Raw genomic sequence first — 23178 nt, 5'->3', positions numbered from 1 at the left:
TTTAGTTTCTTGTACATAAAATGCATCACAATTCAACTTTGAGTTCTTTAACTTCTTTTTTAATGAATACATGGAATTTTTATGGTATTGCAACATATTGATGTGCATTTACTGCGGTTTACTTGGAAACCATTAATTTCTGGAGATTTTCAATACCATATTTGGATTCCTTGTACAAAAATACACTCTCATTGCTTAATCTTGTGTTTTAACAAAAATATAACATTTTTACTGAATGCGTAGTGTAAAAAAATGTGACAAAACGCATATGATCTTAAAGAAAAAAATATCGAAACATGCGAGGCACAAAGTCATAACTTCCCTATTTTTAGTCAGATTTTAAAAATTTAAAGAATCTTTCTCAGACCATAAACTATTATTAAAATATTTTAAACATTTTCAATTTTTTCATATGTATTGCTAGTTTCAAAAAAGAAGTTGATAGTGTGAGATATATCAAGATCCGTCCCATCATCACAACATTGCAATGTTTCTATGTTACAATTCTTTCAATGGAATGTGCTCTGATGAACTTGCTGTACTTGTAAACTCCTTTCACATAAATACACCTGACAAGCAACTAAATCCAATCTGGAATTTTGCAGAATCCTGAAGAAATTTATACTCTAATAACTAACTTTTTTCTTGAATTTTGGAATTCCTTCCATGCTCTTTGTTTCCTTGATTCTATAGACATGCAGAAATTTAAATGTAATGTGCACAAACATTCAACTGATTCTGTGTAATACAAAACCATAATATTCAACTGATTCTCATGAAAATGATTGAATTTTTTCAGCATTAGATCATCTTGGATTTGGTTCTTATAAAGGAGATGCTGTCGCCGTTTTGGAAGAAGCTAAAGCAGTAGCGGCAAAGAAGCGCAAAGGGAGCACACGTCTTGAAAATTTGGGGATTCCAGAAGAAGAACTATTACGACAACAGCAGGAATTATTTGCTAAGGTGATTCAGATTTTATTAGAAATTAAATGAGTTGATTCTCTTTTATTTACTATGTAGATTTTTTTTATTCAACAAATTTTTAACTCAATAGTATTCCTAAATTGCTTAACTAGAGCATTCTATTATGTAGAATTGATCTTATTCATATTCTGTAACTTTATGAGCTAGAAAACCCTTAACCTGTTAAGTCAATGTGGGTACATTATACATTGATACTTCTATCATTGACGTAAATGTGATGGTGAAGATAAATACTTTGAAAGGATATTCAGAGAACGTTTAGAGAATTTATTTCAATTTTAGTGAAATTTTACAACTAACAAACCGGTTTACAGTTTCAAATGCTGCTGCTGCTGATTATAAGTATATTTACATCGTCCAATCTAAACTTTTCTTGCCATGACAACCATTTACTGGTTGATCTATTGTTTCATTTATTTCTTGTCTTTTTTTTTTCTTTTTTTTTTCTTTATTACATTTTCACCCCAAACAAGGCACATTGCCACTTTAGTGTAGGGGGCTACTATCAGGGGCAGCAACTGCTGGGACACTATGTTTGGATTTGGGCAGCAAGATGTCGATTCACGTTACACTTAAACTTCTGCATGTCAGTACAATTAGGGAAGCAGGGACCTGGAATGGAATTCCAGAGTCTAGCAGTTCTGGGGAAGAAACTACTGGAGTAGAAAGATCTGTGTGGTACTCAAGCACTCCCAAGTGCCCAGTTTTGAGGGGTGGGATGTGTCGGGAGTGGGGGAACGGCATTCATTGCCCTAGACAAGAAACAAGATCTACCACTAAGTGTTTTGTTGATTCACTTGTGATAGTGTCTCTGCGCCTGGCAAAGAAGGAGTATAGAAGCTGGCGATAGACAGAGCCTATCTACTCCTTAAGTAATTTAGGTTTGCAGACCGGTAATTTGTTTGAGTCACCAGCTCTAGGAAGGTTGTCATCCAAGACTGGAGAGGCCTCCCTCCCCCTTGGTTTAGTTTCAGAGTTTTCCTTCTAGAGGGGTGATCTGGGAAGATCTACTGGGTCCATCAGCCCTGAGAGGGTTTGCTCCGCGCCTGGATCCTAATCCAGGTATTTCTGCGACCTCGCGTGGTTAGTTAATGTTTCAGGGTTAGTTTGTAGAGGTTATATATCTAATGAATAGTTACTCCTCAAAGTGATTTAGGAGCATGCAGTGGAAGCAGTTTTGTGGGGAGGCTTGTTAAAAAAGCGTTAGTGCGGACTTTTAGGTTTTTCCATTTTTTTGTTAGTTTAGGTTCAGGATAACGTTATAGTTTGAGTAGATATTAGGAATTGAGCTAAGAATTTTGCCCAGTCACTGTATATTTAGATTTACGAAGGTTAAGGTGTAGGTGCAGTACACTCGGTATAACTGGAGGTACATTTTAAGTCATGGCGTATTCCGTATGTATAATTAAGTAAATAGATATTTGCGCAAGTTTTTAGTAGATGCAAATAGATAGAAGTTGTGGTAGTGTTTCTACTATTGAGGGGAGATAATTTCAGTTTTCATTTAAGTCATCGAGCGTTTTGCATGACAGCGAGTATCGGATTTGGTTTAGTATTGTTCGTTGCTTCTTCCTAGATGGTTATCTAGGAAGAGGCAATTGTTATATCGCTTTGCATCCGAGTGCATACTTTGGCTGGTAAGTACCAAACTGGATAGGAATGAACTCTAATGCATCTCAGAGGTAGAAATGTATAGATGTTTAGTGATGACGGTTAGGCGGTTAGCATGTGAAAGTTAGGAGCTTGAGGCTAAGGATTCCACTACTAAGGCGTATGTATAATGTAGGGTTTTAGTGGCAGCTAGAGGGGGGGGGCAGATTGTTAGCTTTCAAGGGTTGGGTTTATTAACTTACAGAATACAGTAAAGTTACATTTGAATTTAGAGTTTACAGTATTGTTTTAGCTTGGGAGAAAAGAATAAAATCTTTCCTTCTTTTCCCCTATTTTGCATGCAGGTTAGACATAGGCAGTCGTCTTGGAGGTAAAGAGAAACAATTATTTCGTCGTGATTCGTAATTCCTATTTTTAGGCAGTCATTAAGGTTGGGGACAAAATATTCAGAAAAAAGTCCTAGTGCCGCAACTAATATCACTGTAGATTTCAGTTACAATTATAGTAACAGTTAATTACAAGCTATATCCAGAGGTTTGGTAGAGATATCAACGAGGCCTCTTTATTAATACAAGCGAGCATATGGTAATTGTAGATATTAAGTATATTACTTAAAGTTCTTCTAGCTTCGAAGGTAGATAAAATAAATCCATGTTTGTGCTAATTTCGGAAAATTTATCCTGTCTAATGCTATTTTATCTCTAGCCTTAGTACAGAGCGTGGAATTATTTAAGCTGGAAGAGAACGTAGTTGAGTTTTGCTTGGGGGGGGGGGATTTAAAAGGCTAAGCAGAGAAAATAAGACAAATGCATATATAAATTAAAATACACGTAATTACAAAATCAAATAAGAAATTTAAAAGAGAAGAAATAACAAAGTTAGTATTTTTTAGGGCTAGGATGATTTCGGATAATACTTAACTTGCTCCATGCACGACAGCACTTACAGTATCACGGCTAACCAAATTTGGAGAAGGGGGGGGGTGATTTCTTGGACCGGATATTGTGTTTGTTCTATTTTTATTTTTAGAATTCTATGCACATGCGTATATATGTTAATTTTACTTTTTTTTTTTTTTTTTTTTTTTTACTTTAGTTCTTCTAGCTTCGAAGATAGATAAAATAAATCCATGTTTGTGCTAATTTCGGAAAATTTATCCTGCCTAACGGTATTATTATTAAATTCTCTCTTATTTAAGCATAAAAGGTAGAAGGGGGTGGCTATTGTGGTGAGTTAATGCTTTTTTTTTTTTTTTTTTTTTTTTTTTTTTTTTGCTTTAGATACCTCGAGGTAGAAACTTCTGGCATCACCTTAGAATTAGGTTCCATTAATGGGAATGTTTTTTAGATTGGAGAATCTTATTTAAGGACTGGTTTTGGGTAGTACCAGGCATAATTGACAAAAAAGATTTAAAAACAAAAAAATTAGCAGAACAGGATAAGTAGAGTTGTTTCTAGTTTTAAGTCAAAAATGCAATAACAAAAAATAAATTCATATATAATAAAAATAAGCAAGCAAATTATATATATATATAATATATATATATATATATATATATATTAGTGCACAAGCATAGGCATTATTAACAGTTATGGATAAGAATTGTTTAACTTAGCTCTGAAGACACTGACCCTGTCTTCTGAGGTCATCTCGAAAAGGAGGAAGCTTGCAGGTTTGTTGCTGGTACTTAAAGGGTAGGTGGGGGTGGCTATGGTGGCGAGTTAATGCTTTTTTTTTTTTTTTTAATTTTTTATTTTATTTTTTTTTTTTTACTCTTCTCTTACACCACTATTTGATATCACTTCTCATCTCATTCATCATTACACCACTATCTCATTCATCATTACACCACTATCTCATTCATCATTCCATTCATCATTACACCACTATTTGATATCACTTCTCATCTCATTCATCATTACACCACTATCTCATTCATCATTACACCACTATCTCATTCATCATTACACCACTATCTCATTCATCATTACACCACTATCTCATTCATCATTACACCACTATTTGATATCACTTCTCATCTCATTCATCATTACACCACTATCTCATTCATCATTACACCACTATTTGACATCACTTCTCATCTCATTCATCATTCCTCCTAACCATTTAAAAAATTCAATGTGCAAGCAAACAAAAGTATCGGTTTTAGTATTATATATATATATGTATATATATAATACTGTGTGTATGACTTTTACTATGGTTTGTCGTCCTGCTCCCCAAATAATTGAGTGGAAAAAGCAAAATCTGATACAAATAATTAATTTCTTTTATAAAGATTAATCGGGCAATTGTTCTCATCTCAATGTAACCTCCAACTTTTGTCAGGTGTAACAGTCACTATGTTTTGGCAGGAAAAAAGTGGGGTAGCTCTGTACTCTAAAGTTTCGAGATTTTGGATCTAGTTGGAAGTAAGTTTACATGAATTATAAAGATAATTTAATTAGTAGGGAACTCTAGGAGTATAATTTCTAACTTAGGTTTGATTAAAAATTTAATCATAACAACCAATTCTATGTATTTAGAAACAATATTTACAATAGAAAGAGGTTGTTAGTTTCAGTATGGTTGATTGCCTGTTATCTATTTTTTAACCAGATGTAGTTTAAAATTTTTTTTTTTTTGTTATGACTGATAGAAGCTAAAAGGGGTGGGGGAAGAACATTTATACCTCCTCTGAAAAATATTACTAAGACACCTATATTATTAAAAATTGAATCTCCTTAGAACATTCTGGGAGACTTGATCCTGTCACTCCGCAGTCAGTGGTTGGTAAAGTTCTTTTGTTAAAAGAAAATCTTTCTCATTTCTCTTCATCTTTTTTTATCCATTTATCTTACAAGTATACATTCCTTGATCTCTGATATGACTCTTTTTACTTAGGTAACATTATTTGAAAAGTTGGCTTGAAATTTTTTTTTTTTTTTTTTTTTTTTACAAGAATGAGAAAATTAGGGATTTCACTACCCTATACTATTAAATACAAAATTTGTATTTGTCCTTTTCCATTTTAAAGGCATGTTTTTGCAGATTTTTCATTTCTTTTTTACATTGACATAAATTTATTATCTTTTAGCACCTTCTTGGTGCTTTTTGGTAATATTATATTCCTGAATTTATATTAAAATATATGTATTTTTAAAGTATATATTCCATATAATATTATCCAAATTGTTTCAATAACAAGCTCAATGAACTTATATTTCCAGCTCTAGAGCATATATGCTGGTTAGTTACATTCCAATGATCAAAGGAAATAATCACAATAATTTTGTATATTTTTTATTTTTATCAAATATCTACATTTTCTTTTTTACACATGTTTCACAACTCATAACGAAAATTGTTATTGGTTTATTTGACTGCTCTTCAGAAATTATCAAATATTAAGAAAAGAGAAATTGCCACATTATTCCAAAATAAAACAAAAAAGAAAAATGATTAAGAAAAATGGAAAGAACTGCAATAAAAATCATTGAAAAATCCTGATACAGCTTTTTAAAACATTTTTTACAACTTTCTTTTTAAACTTTATTTTGCCTCATTTTCCCTTTTCTCTTCATTTTCAATTCTTAATCTATTCTACCTTCTCCCTTTCACATTGGTCTATTATTTTTAACCATAGTTTTATTCTCCTTTTTTTTTCTTTGCTTTTTGTCATTGTACTTTCAATATTTTATTTTAACAGTTTGAAATATCAAGTTTTTTTTATAAGAAAATATTGTGAACATTTGTTATTTTACATTTTTTTTAAAAGCACAAACTCTTTCATTTATAAATATATCCTTCCATTTATGTTGTTGCTCTCAATCCATAGTTCACATTCGTTCTGTTATAATATTTATATGTTCAAAATAAATTGAATCAATTGTTATTCATTTTCTCATCTCAATCACGTTGTTTCTGTATCCAATACATTGGGGCTTGTCATTGAGGTCATAAAACTTTTGTGTGATAAGTTTATGTACTGACTAAATCCATATAAAAAGTAACAAACATTGTATGAATTGGCATGATACATTTTTAAAAAATTTTTTTTTCAAACAAGAGAACTTGTTTGCATCGGTTTTCTCAATTTTTCCTAGAAATAGGTACTCACAGGAGAAGCCATGTGAAAGTTGCTTAAAAGTGTATGAAACTGACAAGACTCAAACACAGCACAGTTTTCAGTTTGTGCTGGAATCCAATTTATCCCAACATAACGAGTAAACATTGAAAATTTTATCAATTTCTAAGATCTGTTTATCAACTTGATATAAGATAGCTCTGAGTGTGAATAACTTTTTAGGATTAACATAATAAGTGATTTTCACTGAAAAGTTTGAATAGACAATAACCAGAAATTTCATGTGTTATTAAATGATGAACATTAGTGACATTTTTAATTGTTATCTTGTGATAACAATTATGTTTAGAGTTTGTCGTCTGATACAAACTTTTCCCAATTGTAAAAATCAAACTTATTTTCTAGAATTCTCAATTATCCGATTTAGTTAAAAACGAGTAAAAATAAAAGTAGAATTTGTGAAAAAAATATTTTAAAACATTCAGTATTTTATTTTACTTCTTTTCAATGGAGGTTTTTTACAAAACCATCAGCTAAAACAAATGAACATTTTAGTACTAAAATTATGTGTGTGGGGGATACTTTTTAAATCCATTTTATTCTTTGATATTTTTATTGCATTGCCCAGTCATAAAATATGCTTAAATATATTTTAATATATGCAGATTTTGTTTTTATTATTATTATAGAGTCAATACTCTATTGATTATTATATTGTACCCAATATATAGTAGTGGTTTCAATAGTTAAAAAGAATATGATTTGGTACCATCAGCTAGAATTGAAACCAAAATATTTAATTGTTACAGTTTCTCTTCTCATTTCCAAAACGAACAATTGCTTTCTAGCTATGCTAGCAGATGGCAGTTCTTTTATTTCTTTTTTTATGGCGGCTTCAAATAACCAAAAGTTTTAGCCCAATCAGAAAAAAGGTTAATTATTCTATTTTCTTTTTTTTATTCTTTAAAGTTTATTATCATTTATATATAGATACATTTTTATGTTTTAGTTTATATTTAATAAAAAATATCAGAAATACGACGCCACAATACTTCCCATCTCAGTATCGGAGATATTATATTGTTAGAAATAATGGAAGTAGTTGTTTCTGGAGAAAACTACTCTTCTGCCTGATCTTTTTGTTGTAGTTTTTGAATCTTGGGGAAGATCTACTGATTCTTGTTGGTCAGCTTCTTCTGTAGGCGTACTAGATAAATCGTTGGAATCATTTTCAATTGATTCTTCTGTAGAATTCTCAGTAGATGGAATTTTCTGTTCAGTGACATTTGATTCATCAGAAACTTTTGCAGATTTCTTTGATTCTGTATGTCTATTTTCAAAAAACTTAATATATACTGGCTTCAGACGATCCACTGAAACTGTATCACTCTTACCAGAATTTAATTTTATAATAAAGTATTTTGGATATCTTTGAAGAACTTTATAAGGACCCGCGTAAGGAGCTTTGAGTGGACGACAAACTCGGTCGACTCGTATCTACCCATGAGTACAGGTTCTTAGATCAGCTGGGATATATGACTTTGGGGAAGAGTGAATTCGGCCTTCAGATAGTAGTTTGATGTCTAACTTCTGCATTTCTTTTGCTAAAATCTTAATTTTTGGATAAGAAACTTCTGAAGATTCATTATCAATCATTGGTCTTGGTACAAGATTTTCCAGTTACTACTACAGATGAATAATTATCCTCATTTTGCATATTTTTCATACTTAGCAGAATAATAGGTAATGCATCAATCCAGTTTTGTTTTCAAGCAACAATAGCCGACTTTAATGTATGTTATACACGCTCGATTATACCGTTTGATTGAGGGTGGTAACTCGCTGTACGCAAATGATGGAATCCTAAAAGTTTAGAGAGTTGATTAAAAGTTCATTTCGAACTGTGCTCCTCTATCAGTTAATAGAGAGGCACTCCAAATCTAGAGACCCAAATATTTAGAAAGGATATGGCAACTGTTGATGCTGTAATGTCAAACATGGGTGTGGCCTCAACCCAGCGTGTAGCCCTATCGATACATGTAAGAATATATCTGGCAGATGATGGAAACGTAGAATTTATAGGAGTTACTGGATTAAGAGGACCCACTATGTCAAGATGCACCGTTTCAAATCGACTTGAAGGTAGAATGAATGGCTCAACTGGAGATCTTGTATAGTAAGCCCCACTCTCCCCAATGGTTTACGTCGACTTGTGCAACTGCCATTGCTCAAAAGCAGCATGCATACCATAGGTTTAACCGACATAAGTCCAGTTCAAACAGACTGAAGTATATAGAAGCTAGAAATAACATTAAGAAAGAAATAGCGACAGCTAAGAGAATTTACGGAAACCACTAAAAAGCGCATCGAAGCACAAAAACTAGGAACCCGAGACTTCTGGAAAATCTACAACAGTGTAGTAAATAATGGGCAATCAACAATTCCCCCACTAACCAACAATCGCGAGGTTGTCTCCTCAGCAACCGACAAAGCTAACATGCTTGCCAGTCGGTTTGCCTCCAACTCCACACTGGACCCTTCCAACCACCCCCTACCTGACTTTCCTATGCGGACAGACGCCACGCTAGACGATCTGAAAACCACCCCTGCTCAGGTGCATGCTATCATAAAAAACCTTGATACTTCAAAAGCATGTGGACCCGATCTTATCCCAGCTGTGCTATTTAAAAAGTGCTCAGCCGAAGTAGCTCCAGTTCTCTCCAAACTCTACCACAAATGCCTTAATGAAGCTTGCTTTCCGGGCTGTTGGAAAACTGCTTCTGTTGTACCAGTATTCAAGAATTCTGGCGAAAGGACAGACCCATCAAATTATCGCCCCATTAGCCTCCTCCCACTTTTTGCCAAAATATTTGAGACCATAATTAACCATGCTCTAGTCCATCATCTTACAGATGCTAAACTACTGACTGACAAACAATATGGATTTAGACAAGCCCGTTCCACAGCAGACATCCTAACTGTGATCTCTGAACGTATATATCATTCACTGGACAAAGCGGGGGAGGGCTTTTGACAGGGTATGGCATGAGGGTCTCCTCAGGAAAATCAGATCATACGGTATCACTGGTAGAATACTTAACATAATTAAATCCTTCTTAGATAAGAGAAAAATCCAGGTTGTCCTCGACGGTCGTACATCTAAACAATCTATATATCTATAAAAACAGATGTGTGTGCCACAGACGATTTCTGATTGGTTAATCCAATAATCACATCTCCTAAAAAACTATGGTTCCTAGGCTCTTACCTTTACCATAAAATATTATGGCTTTATTTATTGTCCATCTTGGGAGGGTTTAATTTTTTCATAACTTGTTATTTACAAATTAAAAAAATACGAAACTTACACAATCTAACAATCCAACCTACGACATCACGGCCGCCATTCTGGTGCTAGCCGCAGACACGTACACACAACACGAAAAAAATGTTTTGAAAATCTAGCAAAAATTAATTTTCCTGAAATTTTTCAATATTTAAAAATAAATTATGCCGGCTGATAAAATTTTAAAACTTTTTTTAAAGCTAGAAAGATAAAATTTAAAAATACTTATTTTTATATATATATATATATATATATATAATGAAACTAAACTAAAAAAAAAAACACGCGCGTTCACTCGTGGTCTTTTCATTTCGGGTTTGTATTACTGTACACATAGATTCGAAAAAGTTGTCAAAACAAAAATATATAACAAATAAATGTTATTAAAGGCAAGATAAGTTACTTTTCTACCAAACTGGATATATTTTTCGTGTTTTTATTCAATGTAACATATTTATTCAGCTCGAAAAACGGGTTTGTATTACTGTACACTAGATTCGAAAAAGTTGATAAGATACGAAACAATATGCATAATATAAACACAGCACGAAAACACGCACACACACTCACGTCCACTACCGTCCTTGGCTACGTCACGTTGTTATGGCAACACGATAAACACACAGTAAATTTGATTTTCTTCATTTCTACGCAAATATTACGCAAATATAAATCATATAGAATATCTGTATGAATATAATTACACGTAATAGTTAAATAAAGATGATCATCGTATAAGAGAACCGAAAAAAAAAAAACTAATAGGGAATTAATTAAAAACGATAAAAAATATTCACATTAGCTAGATCTTTTGTAGATGAATGCAATTCCACGACTCATAAATAACAAAGTTGTATTTTCTTTTTAAATAAATAGAAAAAAGGGGTGTTGATAAGACTATCAATACACACAAAAAAAATATAGATTTATTTTTGGGTAAAGTTCCCCCGGGTTTTCCTTTCACTTCAGTAAATAATGGTCTTTTGTTATATATATGGCGTACTATTATCCTTATATATATATGATGTTTATATATATATAAGTGATAGTGTCTGTGCGTCTGTGTGCATTTCCTTACGCTAAAACTCTGTCAATTTTAAGCCTACAGATTCGAAATTTGATATACAGGGTACTGAGATTTGGAAAAATCGATGTGATAGGTTTTCGACAGAAATTTGGCGATTAAGTGGTCAATATTCAACAATTTGACCTTTGAGAACTCTACCAAACTCCTCCTACAATTTAGGGTCTAAACACGTGATATTTTATATATAGATTCCTTGGACATGGATCTAACTTATTAACTTTACTTGATCCCTAAACAATAAATGTTAAGAGGTCATAATAGGGGTCAAAGTTTAAAAAAATTGACCTTTTTTTTTTTTTTTCTCAGCATACACTTCAAAACACCTGGGCAACGCCGGGCACCGATTGCTAGTATGATATAAATGCGGGGGTGCCCCAGGGTTCTATCCTTGGACCTCTATTGTTCCTGATATTCATAAATGACCTCCCCGACAAAATTGCCTCTGAGATGGGTATATATGCTGATGACACTACACTCTATGGCAGGCACGACAGGAAGACAAATGAACACATTTCTAAGGAAATGGCAGAAACACTAGAGGAAGACCTCCAATCTGTAGTGGAATGGGGACAAAAGTGGTTGGTCGCGTTCAATGCTGCCAAGACTAAACTAGTTTCATTCAATAATTACAAGAAACCCTCTCTACCACCCATAGCAATGGCCAACGACGATTCTGGGCTGGTGCATCTACTACTAGTCTCTCGCTCCTTGACAAGGTTCAAAAGAGAGTCGCAAACCTGATAGGCCCTGAACTGGCATCTAAGCTTCAGCCTCTGTCCCATCGACGAAATGTTGCATTTTTTCTACAAGTATTTTAGTGGTGAATGCTCTGACGAACTGCAATCACTTGTGCCCCCACGACGTGAACACCCTCGACAAACCGGACAGACTGCTAAATCCCACCCCCACACTGTAGAGATCCCTAGATGTAAAAGATCTTTTTACTCCAATAGTTTCTTCCCCAGAACCGCTAGACTCTGGAATTCCATTCTAGGTCCCTGCTTCTCCAACAGTACTGACGTGCAGAAGTTCAAGTGTAACGTGAACCGACATCTTGCTGCCCAAATCCCTACATAGTACCCCAGTAGTTGTTGCCCCTGATAGTAGCCCCCTACACCAAAGTGGCAATTTGCCTTGTTTGGGGTGAAAATGTAATAATAAAAAAAAAGTTGGAGACATTCCTTGCAATATTGTCTTATCATCTTATCCATTCCAGGCCAATAAAATCTTGATTTGATCAATTTCAATGATGCTTTTGTTCCTGGATGTGATAGAGCATGAAATTGATCAAAGATAGCTCTCCTTGATGACTTGAATACGAAAGGACAAGGGCACGGCGTTGAAATGTCACATAAGAGTTCTGAATCTGGAGAAAATTTGTAGGACTTAAGTTTATCAGAATAATCTTTAATTTCATCATCAGCTGCTTGTTGTTCCACCAAGGTAGGGAGATCAAAGACGTCTACAGAAACTGCATTGGCAGGATGAGACAAGCAGTCAGCAACGATATTTTCACTTCCTCGTATCGTTCCTAATATCAGACACATATTCTGTAATTACAGACAAATAACATTGTCAGATTTCATGGGCATTGATTTCTTATAGGCTGACACCAAAGGTTTGTGATCTGTGAATAAATATACCTGTCTGCCTTCAATTTGTTACTTGAAATGAAGTACGGCCAGATAAGCGGCTAATAATTCACAATCAAGCGTAGAAAACTTTGACTGTCATTCAATTTCTTAGAGAAGAAACCTATAGGAATAGGTTCCTCTTTTACAATCTGATGCAAACCAGCACCAACAGCAAAATTAGAGTTGTCAGTCACTAAATAATAATTGGTAACACTGGAGATCGCATGAGGAAGGGAAGTCATATTAGCTTAAATTTCTTTAATTTCAGTAAAAGATTTTCTTTCAGCTTCACTAAATTTAAATGATTTGTCTTTAGGATGTAAATTATTAAATTCACTAAGTGGTAACACTATATCAACAGATTTCGGAATTAATTTTCTATAAAAATTTATCATTCCGAGAAATCTTCGCAACGATGCTGATTCATTAGGTTCAGGGGACTTATTAATTTCTATTTTTTCTGCCATAGGTTTCAGTCCTTCACATTTATTCACATTTATTAAGGGATAATTTTAGATTATTCTCTTTGAGAATTTGGAAAACACATTTTAAATCTTCTATATGAGATGTTTCTGATTCGGACATTATCAACAAATTGTCGATATAAATAAATACACACTCCACATTCATAAATATATTGTCCATGAAGCGTTGAAAGGTAGCTCCAATGTTTCGAGGTCCGAAGGGCATATATAAATACTCATATGCACCAAAGAGAGTTACGACTGAAGTTTTCTGTATACCATCCTTATTTATCTGATGGTATGCTTTCAATAAGTCCAGTTTTGAAAACACCTTCTTTTCCAGCTTAGAAGAAATACTTTGTATATGTGGGACAGGATACCGATCAGATTTTGTGATTGCATTAAGAAATCTATAATCACCACAAGCTTTTCATTCACCAGGTGTTCTCTTTCGTACCATATGGAGTGGTGATGCCCATGGTGAGGTAGATTGTCTAATAATTCCTGCTTGTAATAAAATTGTGAATTCCTTTTTAGTAGCATCAATTTTTCTTTAGACAGTTGACGAACTTTACAAAAGGTTGGCTTGTTGTCTCCTGTGTCTATGTGATACTTCACTTTGCAGTATCGGCATTAATTGCTCGGTCAGGTTACCTAATTATTCCAAAGTGAGGTCTTTTTGAGCAGTGATTAAGTGAATAGTATCAGTAAGTAAAGAATTGCCTTTTAGAAAGGTTTTATTAACTGTAAAATACACGTACGCTCTTGAAAGGATCGAGCGGGAAAATGAAACAGAGGGCGCTTTTATTATGAATGTCAATCCCAAGGGGGATAACTCTTAACAACAAATTAAATCATAACATTTTCCCCGTCCTAAAGTATTCAAGTAAGGGGTAATTAATTATAGACAAATTTTTTTTTTTTTTTTTTTTACAATCACATAAGAATCATTTTATTTACAAATAACATATGAACCCAACCTGCAATTTTTTCAGTATTTAGTCACAAAATCCTTATATTTACTAGGGAATTGTCGAACTCGGGACGACCTCCGCACAGATTGGCAGGAATGCTGATTTTCAGTATTATTTTTTGGTGAAATCTGATTTTCTTCAAGATCAGACGATTGATTTTTGTCTTCCTCATGACCAATGTTTTCATTAGTAGAAGGTTCAAATAAAGTCTCTGAAGTAGTAGGATTATTATTAGAGTTTTCTTCATTTGATGAGTTTGGAGCTAAGTCTCAAACGTTGACAGTGGTTTCAGTACCAGAAGGTAGTTGAACATAAGCGTAGTGGGGGTTGACATCTATTAGGGTGGCAGGCGTTACAGGAGGGTCATGTTTACTTGTTTTAGTGTGGTTTCTAATATATATTGGGCCTGGTTTAACCCAAGAAGGAATTGAAATTCCGGAAGCAGATTTACGACTATATTTAAAAAGTCTATCATGGGGAGTCATATTAGTGGCAGTACAAAGTAATGATCTAATTGAATGAAGTGCGTCCGGTAGTATGTCTTCCCAATAAGGTAGTTTCATTTGATTAGAATGTAATGTTGTTTGAATGGCCTTCCATAAGGTACCGTTGAGTTTTTCAATCTGTCCATTACCTTCAGGATGATACCTACTTGTTTTAGAAGTAGCAATTCCTTTTTTGTGTAAAAAATCCTTTATTTCTCTTGCTAAGAAATCAGAAGCACGGTCAGTATGTATCATGTCAGGCAAACCAAAAATTGAAAAGAGTTTGTTTAGACAGTGGATAATGGTTTTGCTTGTCATATCTCTGCAAGGAAAAGCGAAAGGAAAACGGGAATACTCATCAATTAGAGTAAGTAGATATTTGTTGCCATGTATAGAAGTAGGTAGAGGGCCTTTAAAATCAAGATTTAATCGTTGAAAAGGTAATATGGCTTGAATGAGAGTCCCTCCATTGGTATTGGCGAATTTGGGTTTCAGTAATTGACAGGATGAGCAAGAGTCAGTAATATTCTTAATTTGATCCAAAGTAAAAGGGAGGTTCTTCGTTCTTATAAAATGGCTTCATCTTGAAACACCAGGATGACATAATTGTTTATGTAAATCACGAAGATCTTGTAGATTGTAAGTAAGAGCAGAGATGCGAGAGAATGTGTCAGCAGCAATATTTTCAGGTCCAGGTCGATAAACTATAGTGAAATTGTATTGGAATAATTCTATACGCCAACGACATATTTTGTCATTCTTAATTTTAGATTTTCTTTTATTGTCGAATATGAAGCTGATGCTCTTCTGATCTGTGATGACTTTAAAGTGCCTGCCGAGTAGAAAATGTCACCACTTACGGAGAGCTTCTACAATAGCGGCTGCCTCTTTTTCTACTGCATGGTGCTTAATTTCGTTAGTATTGAGAGTTCTTGAAAAAAATGCAATAGGACGACCTTCTTGATTTAGTGTTGCAGCAATGCAATAGTTACTAGCGTCCGTTTCTACTTCAAATTCTTTATTTGGATCTACCGTTATTAAAGTGGCGTCTTTTAGATCATTTTTCAATGTTTGAAAAGATTTTAATACAGATGGAGGTAGTGGAAATTCTTTGTTTTGATTTAGTAATAAAATTTTATCAGAAAATTTTTTAATGAATTTGCAGTAATAGGAAAACATTCCAACTATTCTTTTTTGAGATTTAAGATTCAGCGGAGGTGGCATTTCGAGTAATGGTTTTAGTCTTTGATAATCGGGAGCTATTTGATTATTTTCTATGGTGTAGCCGAGTAGAGTAATAGAACTAGAAGAAATTATGCTTTTATTTTCATTTAAAGTGATGTTATATTGTTTAGCAATTTTGTAGAATTTTTGAAGATTGTAATCGTGTTCTTCTTGATTTTTTTCCGCATATAGTTACGTTATCAACATACACAAAGGTATCGGTTAGATTTTCTTTTTCTATAATATAGTCTATGCTCCTCTGGAAAGCACTTACTCCATTGGTGACGCCAAAAGGAAGACGAGTAAATTGAAAAAGTTTGCCACTTACTTCAAACGCAGTGAATTTACGATCAGCATGATTTATAGGTATTTGGTGATAAGCAGATTTTAGGTCGAGAGTAGAGAAGATGTTATATTGAGCGATGTCGTCTACCATCTTATTGATATTAGGCATTGGGTAAGCGTCTAGTTCCGTGAATCTATTGATGGTATCGCTGTAGTCGACTACCATTCTTTTCTTATGATTCTCATTCGAAGTTACAAGAACCTGCGCTCGCCACGGAGATATCGAAGGTTCAATTATGCCTTCTTTCAACATTCTAGCAGTCTCTTCTTTTATGAATTTGTTGGCGGCAAAAGTGTAACGTCGGGATTTTGTCGCAATAGGAGTAGTATGAGGAGAAAGATTAGAAAAGAGAGGAGGGGGTGGAACGTTTATGGTAGGAAAAAAATTATTCGTGTTTATAGCTCCAATTATAAGTTTGTCTCTAGGACCGTCAAATTTAAGTGTTACTTTTTTATATTTTTTTTAAATATCTTTTCCGATTATTAAATCAATGAAAAGGTTTTCAATGATTTCAATTGTTATTCCAGAATGGGTTTTATCTTTCAGTATTAAATCCACGACAGCTTCGCCAGTTATTTTAGCATGTTGATCGGAAGCAGCCAGAGCTATAGTTTTGTTTTTAGGTATTGTGAAGAGTTTAAGTTTTTTAGCAGTATTTTCATTAATGAATGTTTTTACACTGCCGGAGTCCACCATAGCGTTCACGAAGTGCCCGTTAATTTGGCATTGAGTGAATGTGACATCTTTGGAGTTAGTTCCTAGTCAGGATAGAGAAGGTGAGGGGTAGTCAGAGTCGTCATAAAGAACAGCAGTATGAGTGTTAGAAATAGAAGATTTACACACTTTAGCCCAATGACCATTTTTTTTGCATTTTTTACATTCGGCGTTTCGTGCAGGACATAAATATCGAGGATGACGTGATTTTCCACAGAAAAAACAAACCCCTTTTGGATGCATATTTTCTTTAGTCACAGCTATACGATTGTAGCCCGAAGGATTATTTGTAGCTGCTACAGTAAAGTTATTTGCGTAGCTTATCGAATGCTTTTCTGCTTGTTCAAGAGATCTGGCCGTGGCATATGTATCTTGTAAAATCAGGATGGGTTTTTCTAACAGTCGTTGTCGGATGGACGAAGAAGAAATTCCGCCGATGAAAGCTTCCCGAATGTATTGATTTTTGTTTTCTTCAGCAGAAACCGCTTCGAAGTTACATGTTTTGGCAAGCATTTCCAATTGTAGTATGAAGGCATCTATATTTTGTGTTGTTTGTTGCTTCGTCGTCATCAATCGATATCTATTATAAACAATATTTTCAGGTTTTAAATAAGCGGCGTCCAATGTTCTTAATGCACTATCGTAGTCGGTTTTATCGCTTATTAAATCGAAAACAGAGGCTGAAATACAATTGATCAAGGCAAAGAAATTATCTGAAGTGTTTTCGATTAATCCGTTATTATGTGAGCGGATATAATTCTGGAGGGTTAATTTCCAATGCCTATAGGATTTTTCGGAATTAGGGCATGTAGGTTCCACCTTGAATCTGTCGGGACGTAAGATTCGATCCATTATTTTTTTTTTACAGTTAATAAAATTGAAGTGAATAGTATCAGTAAGTAAAGAATTGCCTTTTAGAAAGGTTTTATTAACTGTAAAATACACGTACGCTCTTGAAAGGATCGAGCGGGAAAATGAAACAGAGGGCGCTTTTATTATGAATGTCAATCCCAAGGGGGATAACTCTTAACAACAAATTAAATCATAACAGGCGAGATTGTGGGTGGCAGGGCTTGTATGAACCTATGCTTCACTAAATCATCATCTACACCGACTTTAGTAGCAGTTGTCATTAATTCTCGTAGATAGTGTGAGAGTCTACTGGTTATTTTCGTTTCACTCATTAACTTGGCGAATAATTCAGGTTTGGTTTTCTCGTAGATATCAATGACGGCAACTTTTAATTCCTCGTTGCTTCTCTTTTCTATTAGAATTGGAGGTAATTGTTCTACAAGTTCTGGTGGCAAGTTAGAGAGTACATGATAGAATTTAGTGGCTTCTACTGTGATGTTTCGGATCACAAATTCGTCTTTAATTATGCTTAATCATCCGTTGGCGGCAGTTTTCATGAATGGCGGCTCCCGAACAGCAGCAGCATTGGGGCACTCAGTTTCAGTCATGATGAAGAATCTGTGTATATTTGTTTGTAGTTGGGGGTTACTGGTGACGATGCTCTTCTAATTTCTAAAACGAAGGATTGCTTTCTAGCTATGCTAATAGATGGCAGTTCTTTTATTTCTATTTTTATGGCGGCTTCAAATAACCAAAAGTTTTAGACCAATCAGAAAAAAGTTGTTTTTTTTATTATTCTTTAAAGTTTATTATCATTTATATATAGATACATTTTTATTTTTTAGTTTATATTTAATAAAAATATCAGAAATACGACACCACAGGATATTACAAACAACAAATAATGAGAAAAAAACGCTGATTTTTAGTGAATGTTTTTCTGCTTTCTTTCATATATAGGCTCGTCTGGAACAACAACAAATTGAGCAACAGCAATGGCTTCAGGTTCAAAATGCCTTACAACAACAACAACTACTGCAACAGCAGCAGCAACAACCGTTTATGCAGATGACGATTCCACAAGCATCTGAAAATAAGGAAGATGATGATTATTCCTAAGAGACATTTCATGTACAGTAAAAAAATAAATTAAAGAATGTATTTTTAAACATTTGTTCTCTTCCGTTCTATTACTGTAATGGTATTATTGCCTTTCGTATCGACACCAAGTATACAATTTGTAATATACCTTCAAATCTTAACTATTAGAAATATCATTATGTAATGTAATATACCTTCAAATCTTATTACAAATATCATGTAATGTCGCTTCAAATGTTTCTAGTGTTATGTTGATTATCTTTAAATCTTTGTTAAGTTCTTTCCATTCATGAACTTGTAACTTGCCAAGAAGCCATGTATCAACAGAATTTTCGTAGCTTGCAAATCATTTTTGTCATGAAAGCAAAAAAAATTTTAACGTTTTTATTATTAATGCTGACATCATCTTTCATTATATCTAACTGACTTCCTACCAAAGCCATACTGGGACAGTGAATGCATTGTTTATTGTAAAAACTAAATACACAGCTTTCCAATTCTTCGATTAGTTAACCATATTTAAAATTGTATTTTTAAATCATTTCTAATGTTTTCTACTAAATTTTATCCTTCAAATTTGGTCAAAGTAAACAAACCTTGAATTCCAAATGCAATCAAATTCCATTTTCATAACCTTCTATTGTGTAATCAACTTTTGTAACAATTATCTTCATTACATGTTATCACATTGATACTGATAATATTGTTGTTGGAAGAGAATGATTTCAAATCCTTTGCAATAAAACTAAGATTTTACCAGATTGTACATTGATATGTTTGCAACATTTTTAGCTTAAAAAGTGAAATTATTTTTAAAGTAAAACTTATTTTTCAAAACTGTCAAGTAATTTTGAAAATTTTAAAGTTTCATTTTGTGAAAAGAACTTGACCCAATTTGTGGTTGATTGAAATTCTTATTATATACCAATTGATTTTTACCTATATTCTATTTTCGTTGCATATTTAATGACTATGGTTTTTATAATTTTTTTTTTTTTTTTTTTTTAAATCAACAAGGGAATGATTGAATCTCTAGGAGGAAAAAGTAGATTCATACCTCTTTTTCAATTTTATTATTAAAGTGATTTTTTGCAGGATGCTTATTTGTAGAATGTAAAAGTTGTCATCCTTTAACGACTCCTGGGGTTCAATATTGCTTAATTTTCGTGTTCCAACCAGAACCAGTATTGCAACAAGATATATATATTTATAATATATTTATAATATATATATTTAGCTGTAACACGATAATACATATGTTAACTGTATAAGCACAAATGATAAAAATGTAGTTTTAAATTATTGGTTTGATTTCTTCATGAAAATACTTTTTTTTTTTTTTTTTTTTTATTACAGAACCCCCCCTACTAACCTATAATTATGTACAGTTCTTAATACCATCCCAATCTAACAAGCAGTGACAATGGTATATAAACATACTGTGTGTACGAAAAGATCATACAGACAAATGCTTGCATCTTATAATTGTCAACTGTACCAAAATGTTTTTCAAATAAAAAAAAAAATTATAAACCCGACAAGCACATATCTGTAAAAAAATCAACAAACTTGGAATTGTACGAAAGAAAAGTTAAAGGTGTTTGAAAGGTTATTTTCAGCAAAAGGTTATGCAGGTGTAATCAAAGTAAAGTCAATCCAGTGAATAACGATGGCCAAATAAACACCGTTGGGACACCCCACTCATTTCAGAAAGGACTGCTAACAGGAGCCATCTTTGTTGGTTTGTCTGCCACATATAACACTGTGAACCAATATCTTTTCCTGAAAAAGATCCTAAAGCTGACAAGACTTGTCACTCAGACTTCATTGGATGCTGGTTACAGTGACAATAGCATCTCCAAACGAGTGTTTCAGGTGGTCACAAATGCTTATATAATGACAACTGAAAAGGATATTGCATTGGGCTGAAAAGAATCAACCATCGAATTCTAACAATACCCTCACCAAGAATAAATGCATATTGTTTTAATTTAATATATTAATATTAATAATTTATTAAATATTAATACTAATTTAATATATTAATATTAGCATGTTGTCGTTCTTTTGAAGAGCAGAAATACATTATCAGCATCAATGGCCTTAAGATTAGTAAAGCCATTGGGTTGGATAATAATTTCACTGAGATCAAGCACTTCGGACTGCTGATATAAAAATGGATCCTTGAGTTGATGAAGCATGTCGCCAAGAAACCTCTGAAAAAAATTGAATCCTTGCACTTCTCAAACGGTAAAATCATGCAAAGATATGCCTGATATGCCACCCATTCAAACACCTGATTCTCAATAGTTGCTGAATGAACATCATCCCTTAGTAAGCTAGATTCTAGTCTTGCAAATCCACAGCAATCTCTCTTTATACATGATGGGTTTCAGAAATCTTTATACATGATGGGTTTCAGAAAGGACTGCTAACAGAAGCCATCTTTGTTGATTTGTGTGCCACATATAACATTGAACTAATATTTTTTCCTGAAAAAGATCCTAAAGCTGACAAAAGACTTGGCACTCACAGACTTCATTGGTGCTTCCTTGTTATGCTAAAGCAAAGTAGAATGCTGGTTCCATTCAGAACATCGCCAGAAGTATGTTTTGAAAGCTTCTACTACAAACCTCAACTCAGCACTGGATGCTATTCTTTTATTATGAGAGCAACCATCTATATGCAAATCATGCAAAGACAAGTCTACTTGTTCCATCTCAGGAACCTGGAAACTAATTGACCTCTTAACATCATGTGGTCTGGAATACAACTTAAGAATCACATCACCCTTGTCTACCTCGGTGAAATCCTGAATCAATGTCAAGAAGCGTCCTCAACCATGGCCAACTTGTAACAATATTCAGGAAGATATCAGAATGCTGCTGTGAACTAAAGACCTTCTGATGTATTCTCTTCAGTTCAGAAGCAACCTGGCTACACTCGTGATGAAAAGTTGTCTTCAGACGGGAAGTATGCAACAAAACTGATTTAATCTGATATGGAAAGGAGGATCATACAATGCTACCAAATCAGTGTTTACAAGATCTCGAGATAATTAAAAAAAAAAAAAAAGGCAGAACCGGTAAATTTGCATAATTTTTAATTTTTTATGTAAAAATTAATGTCATCTTTTTTGATGATCGGGGACATGCTTTTGGGTGAGCAAAATTTTATTTTCTACCAAAATAATTAAATATTCGGATTCTACAGCCCCTAAATGCCCTTGCTACCAAATTTCAGAAATATTGAATATGTGGAAGTATTTTTTTTTTAATTTTATAAAAGACTGAAATTCTGTGACGCTTTGCGGTGGCATAAATTTAGAAGCAAAATATGCAAATTTTACCCCCCCCCCTAAAATCCGAACAGTAAGGTTTAGGACCAAATAATTTGGCAAGTCTTCCTAACTCATGAAGGGGAATATTTGTGTCAAATTTCAAGTAATTCGGTGTCGGTGGGTGAATTGATATGGAATGGCCCACATGACAAAAGTAAATTTTTGATTTTTTTTTTTTTTTTTTTTTTTTTTTCAATCTAAACTTTCAAAGGCTTATCCATCCATCCATCGCCCTTGAGGGGCACAGGCCATCTAAAACTTTTGTAGCGAGGAGTTCTTTTTTTCAGGGTGAGGATGCTGGCCCCACGCCCAACCTTCCCAGAAGGTACATACAGCACCTAGCCTTCCCAAATGGTCACCCATCTGGTACTGGCCAGGCTCAATGTTGCTCAACTTTGGTGATCTGGCAAGAACCGGTGTGTCAACGTGATTGTGCCGTACTTCAAAAAGAAAGTCTACAAAGACCAAATTCCAAACAAATCCTTCCAACAGAAACAGAAAATCTACAATTGAAGGAATCAAATTCACTTTGATTAAAAAAGGAAGTTGAGGAAGCAAGGAGAAGTCTCACTATTAGATTTGAAAATGCATCCACAGTTCCAGGGACAAGAAGTTTTCATCAATTTATTCCACTCGACAGATAAAATAGCCATGAAACAATGTAGTGAAGATGAAAACTATGAATTGATATATGACTTCTCTATTGAGGTTGAAGAAAAACCAATGGAATTTGTTGTTTTAGAATATGTTTGTTGCAGGTATGACAGTAACATTTGGATTGGCATGCTCCTAGAAATTAATATGGAAAATAAGGACTTGCTGATTAAGTTTGTGCATCCAGCTCTTCTATCACATTCATTTTATTTGAAAGAGGATTTTAAGGATATATGCTTTGTGCTATTAACAAATATTCTGTGCACTATTGATGT

General features: G+C 33.7%; 1 protein-coding gene across 2 annotated transcripts in view; it reads left to right on the top strand.

The window, feature by feature from the left end:
* The window catches only part of LOC145286003 (protein Dr1-like), an 85115-nt gene extending 66138 nt beyond the window's left edge, over positions 1–18977 (top strand). For both annotated transcript variants that reach the window (XM_080134601.1, XM_080134600.1), the window contains exons 3-4: positions 800–963; positions 18769–18977. In XM_080134601.1, coding sequence (XP_079990727.1) covers positions 800–963; positions 18769–18927 — 323 coding nt within the window. In that variant the 3' untranslated portion in view covers positions 18928–18977. The remainder of the gene's footprint in view (positions 1–799; positions 964–18768) is intronic.
* Positions 18978–23178: the final 4201 nt, after the last annotated feature.

Source organism: Euprymna scolopes, chromosome 10 (assembly GCF_053919585.1).
Source record: "Euprymna scolopes isolate OS-2025 chromosome 10, ASM5391958v1, whole genome shotgun sequence".
Lineage (NCBI taxonomy): Eukaryota > Metazoa > Mollusca > Cephalopoda > Sepiida > Sepiolidae > Euprymna > Euprymna scolopes.
The sequence above is the reverse complement of the archived record's forward strand: the minus strand, read 5'-3'. Positions and strand labels throughout refer to the sequence as shown.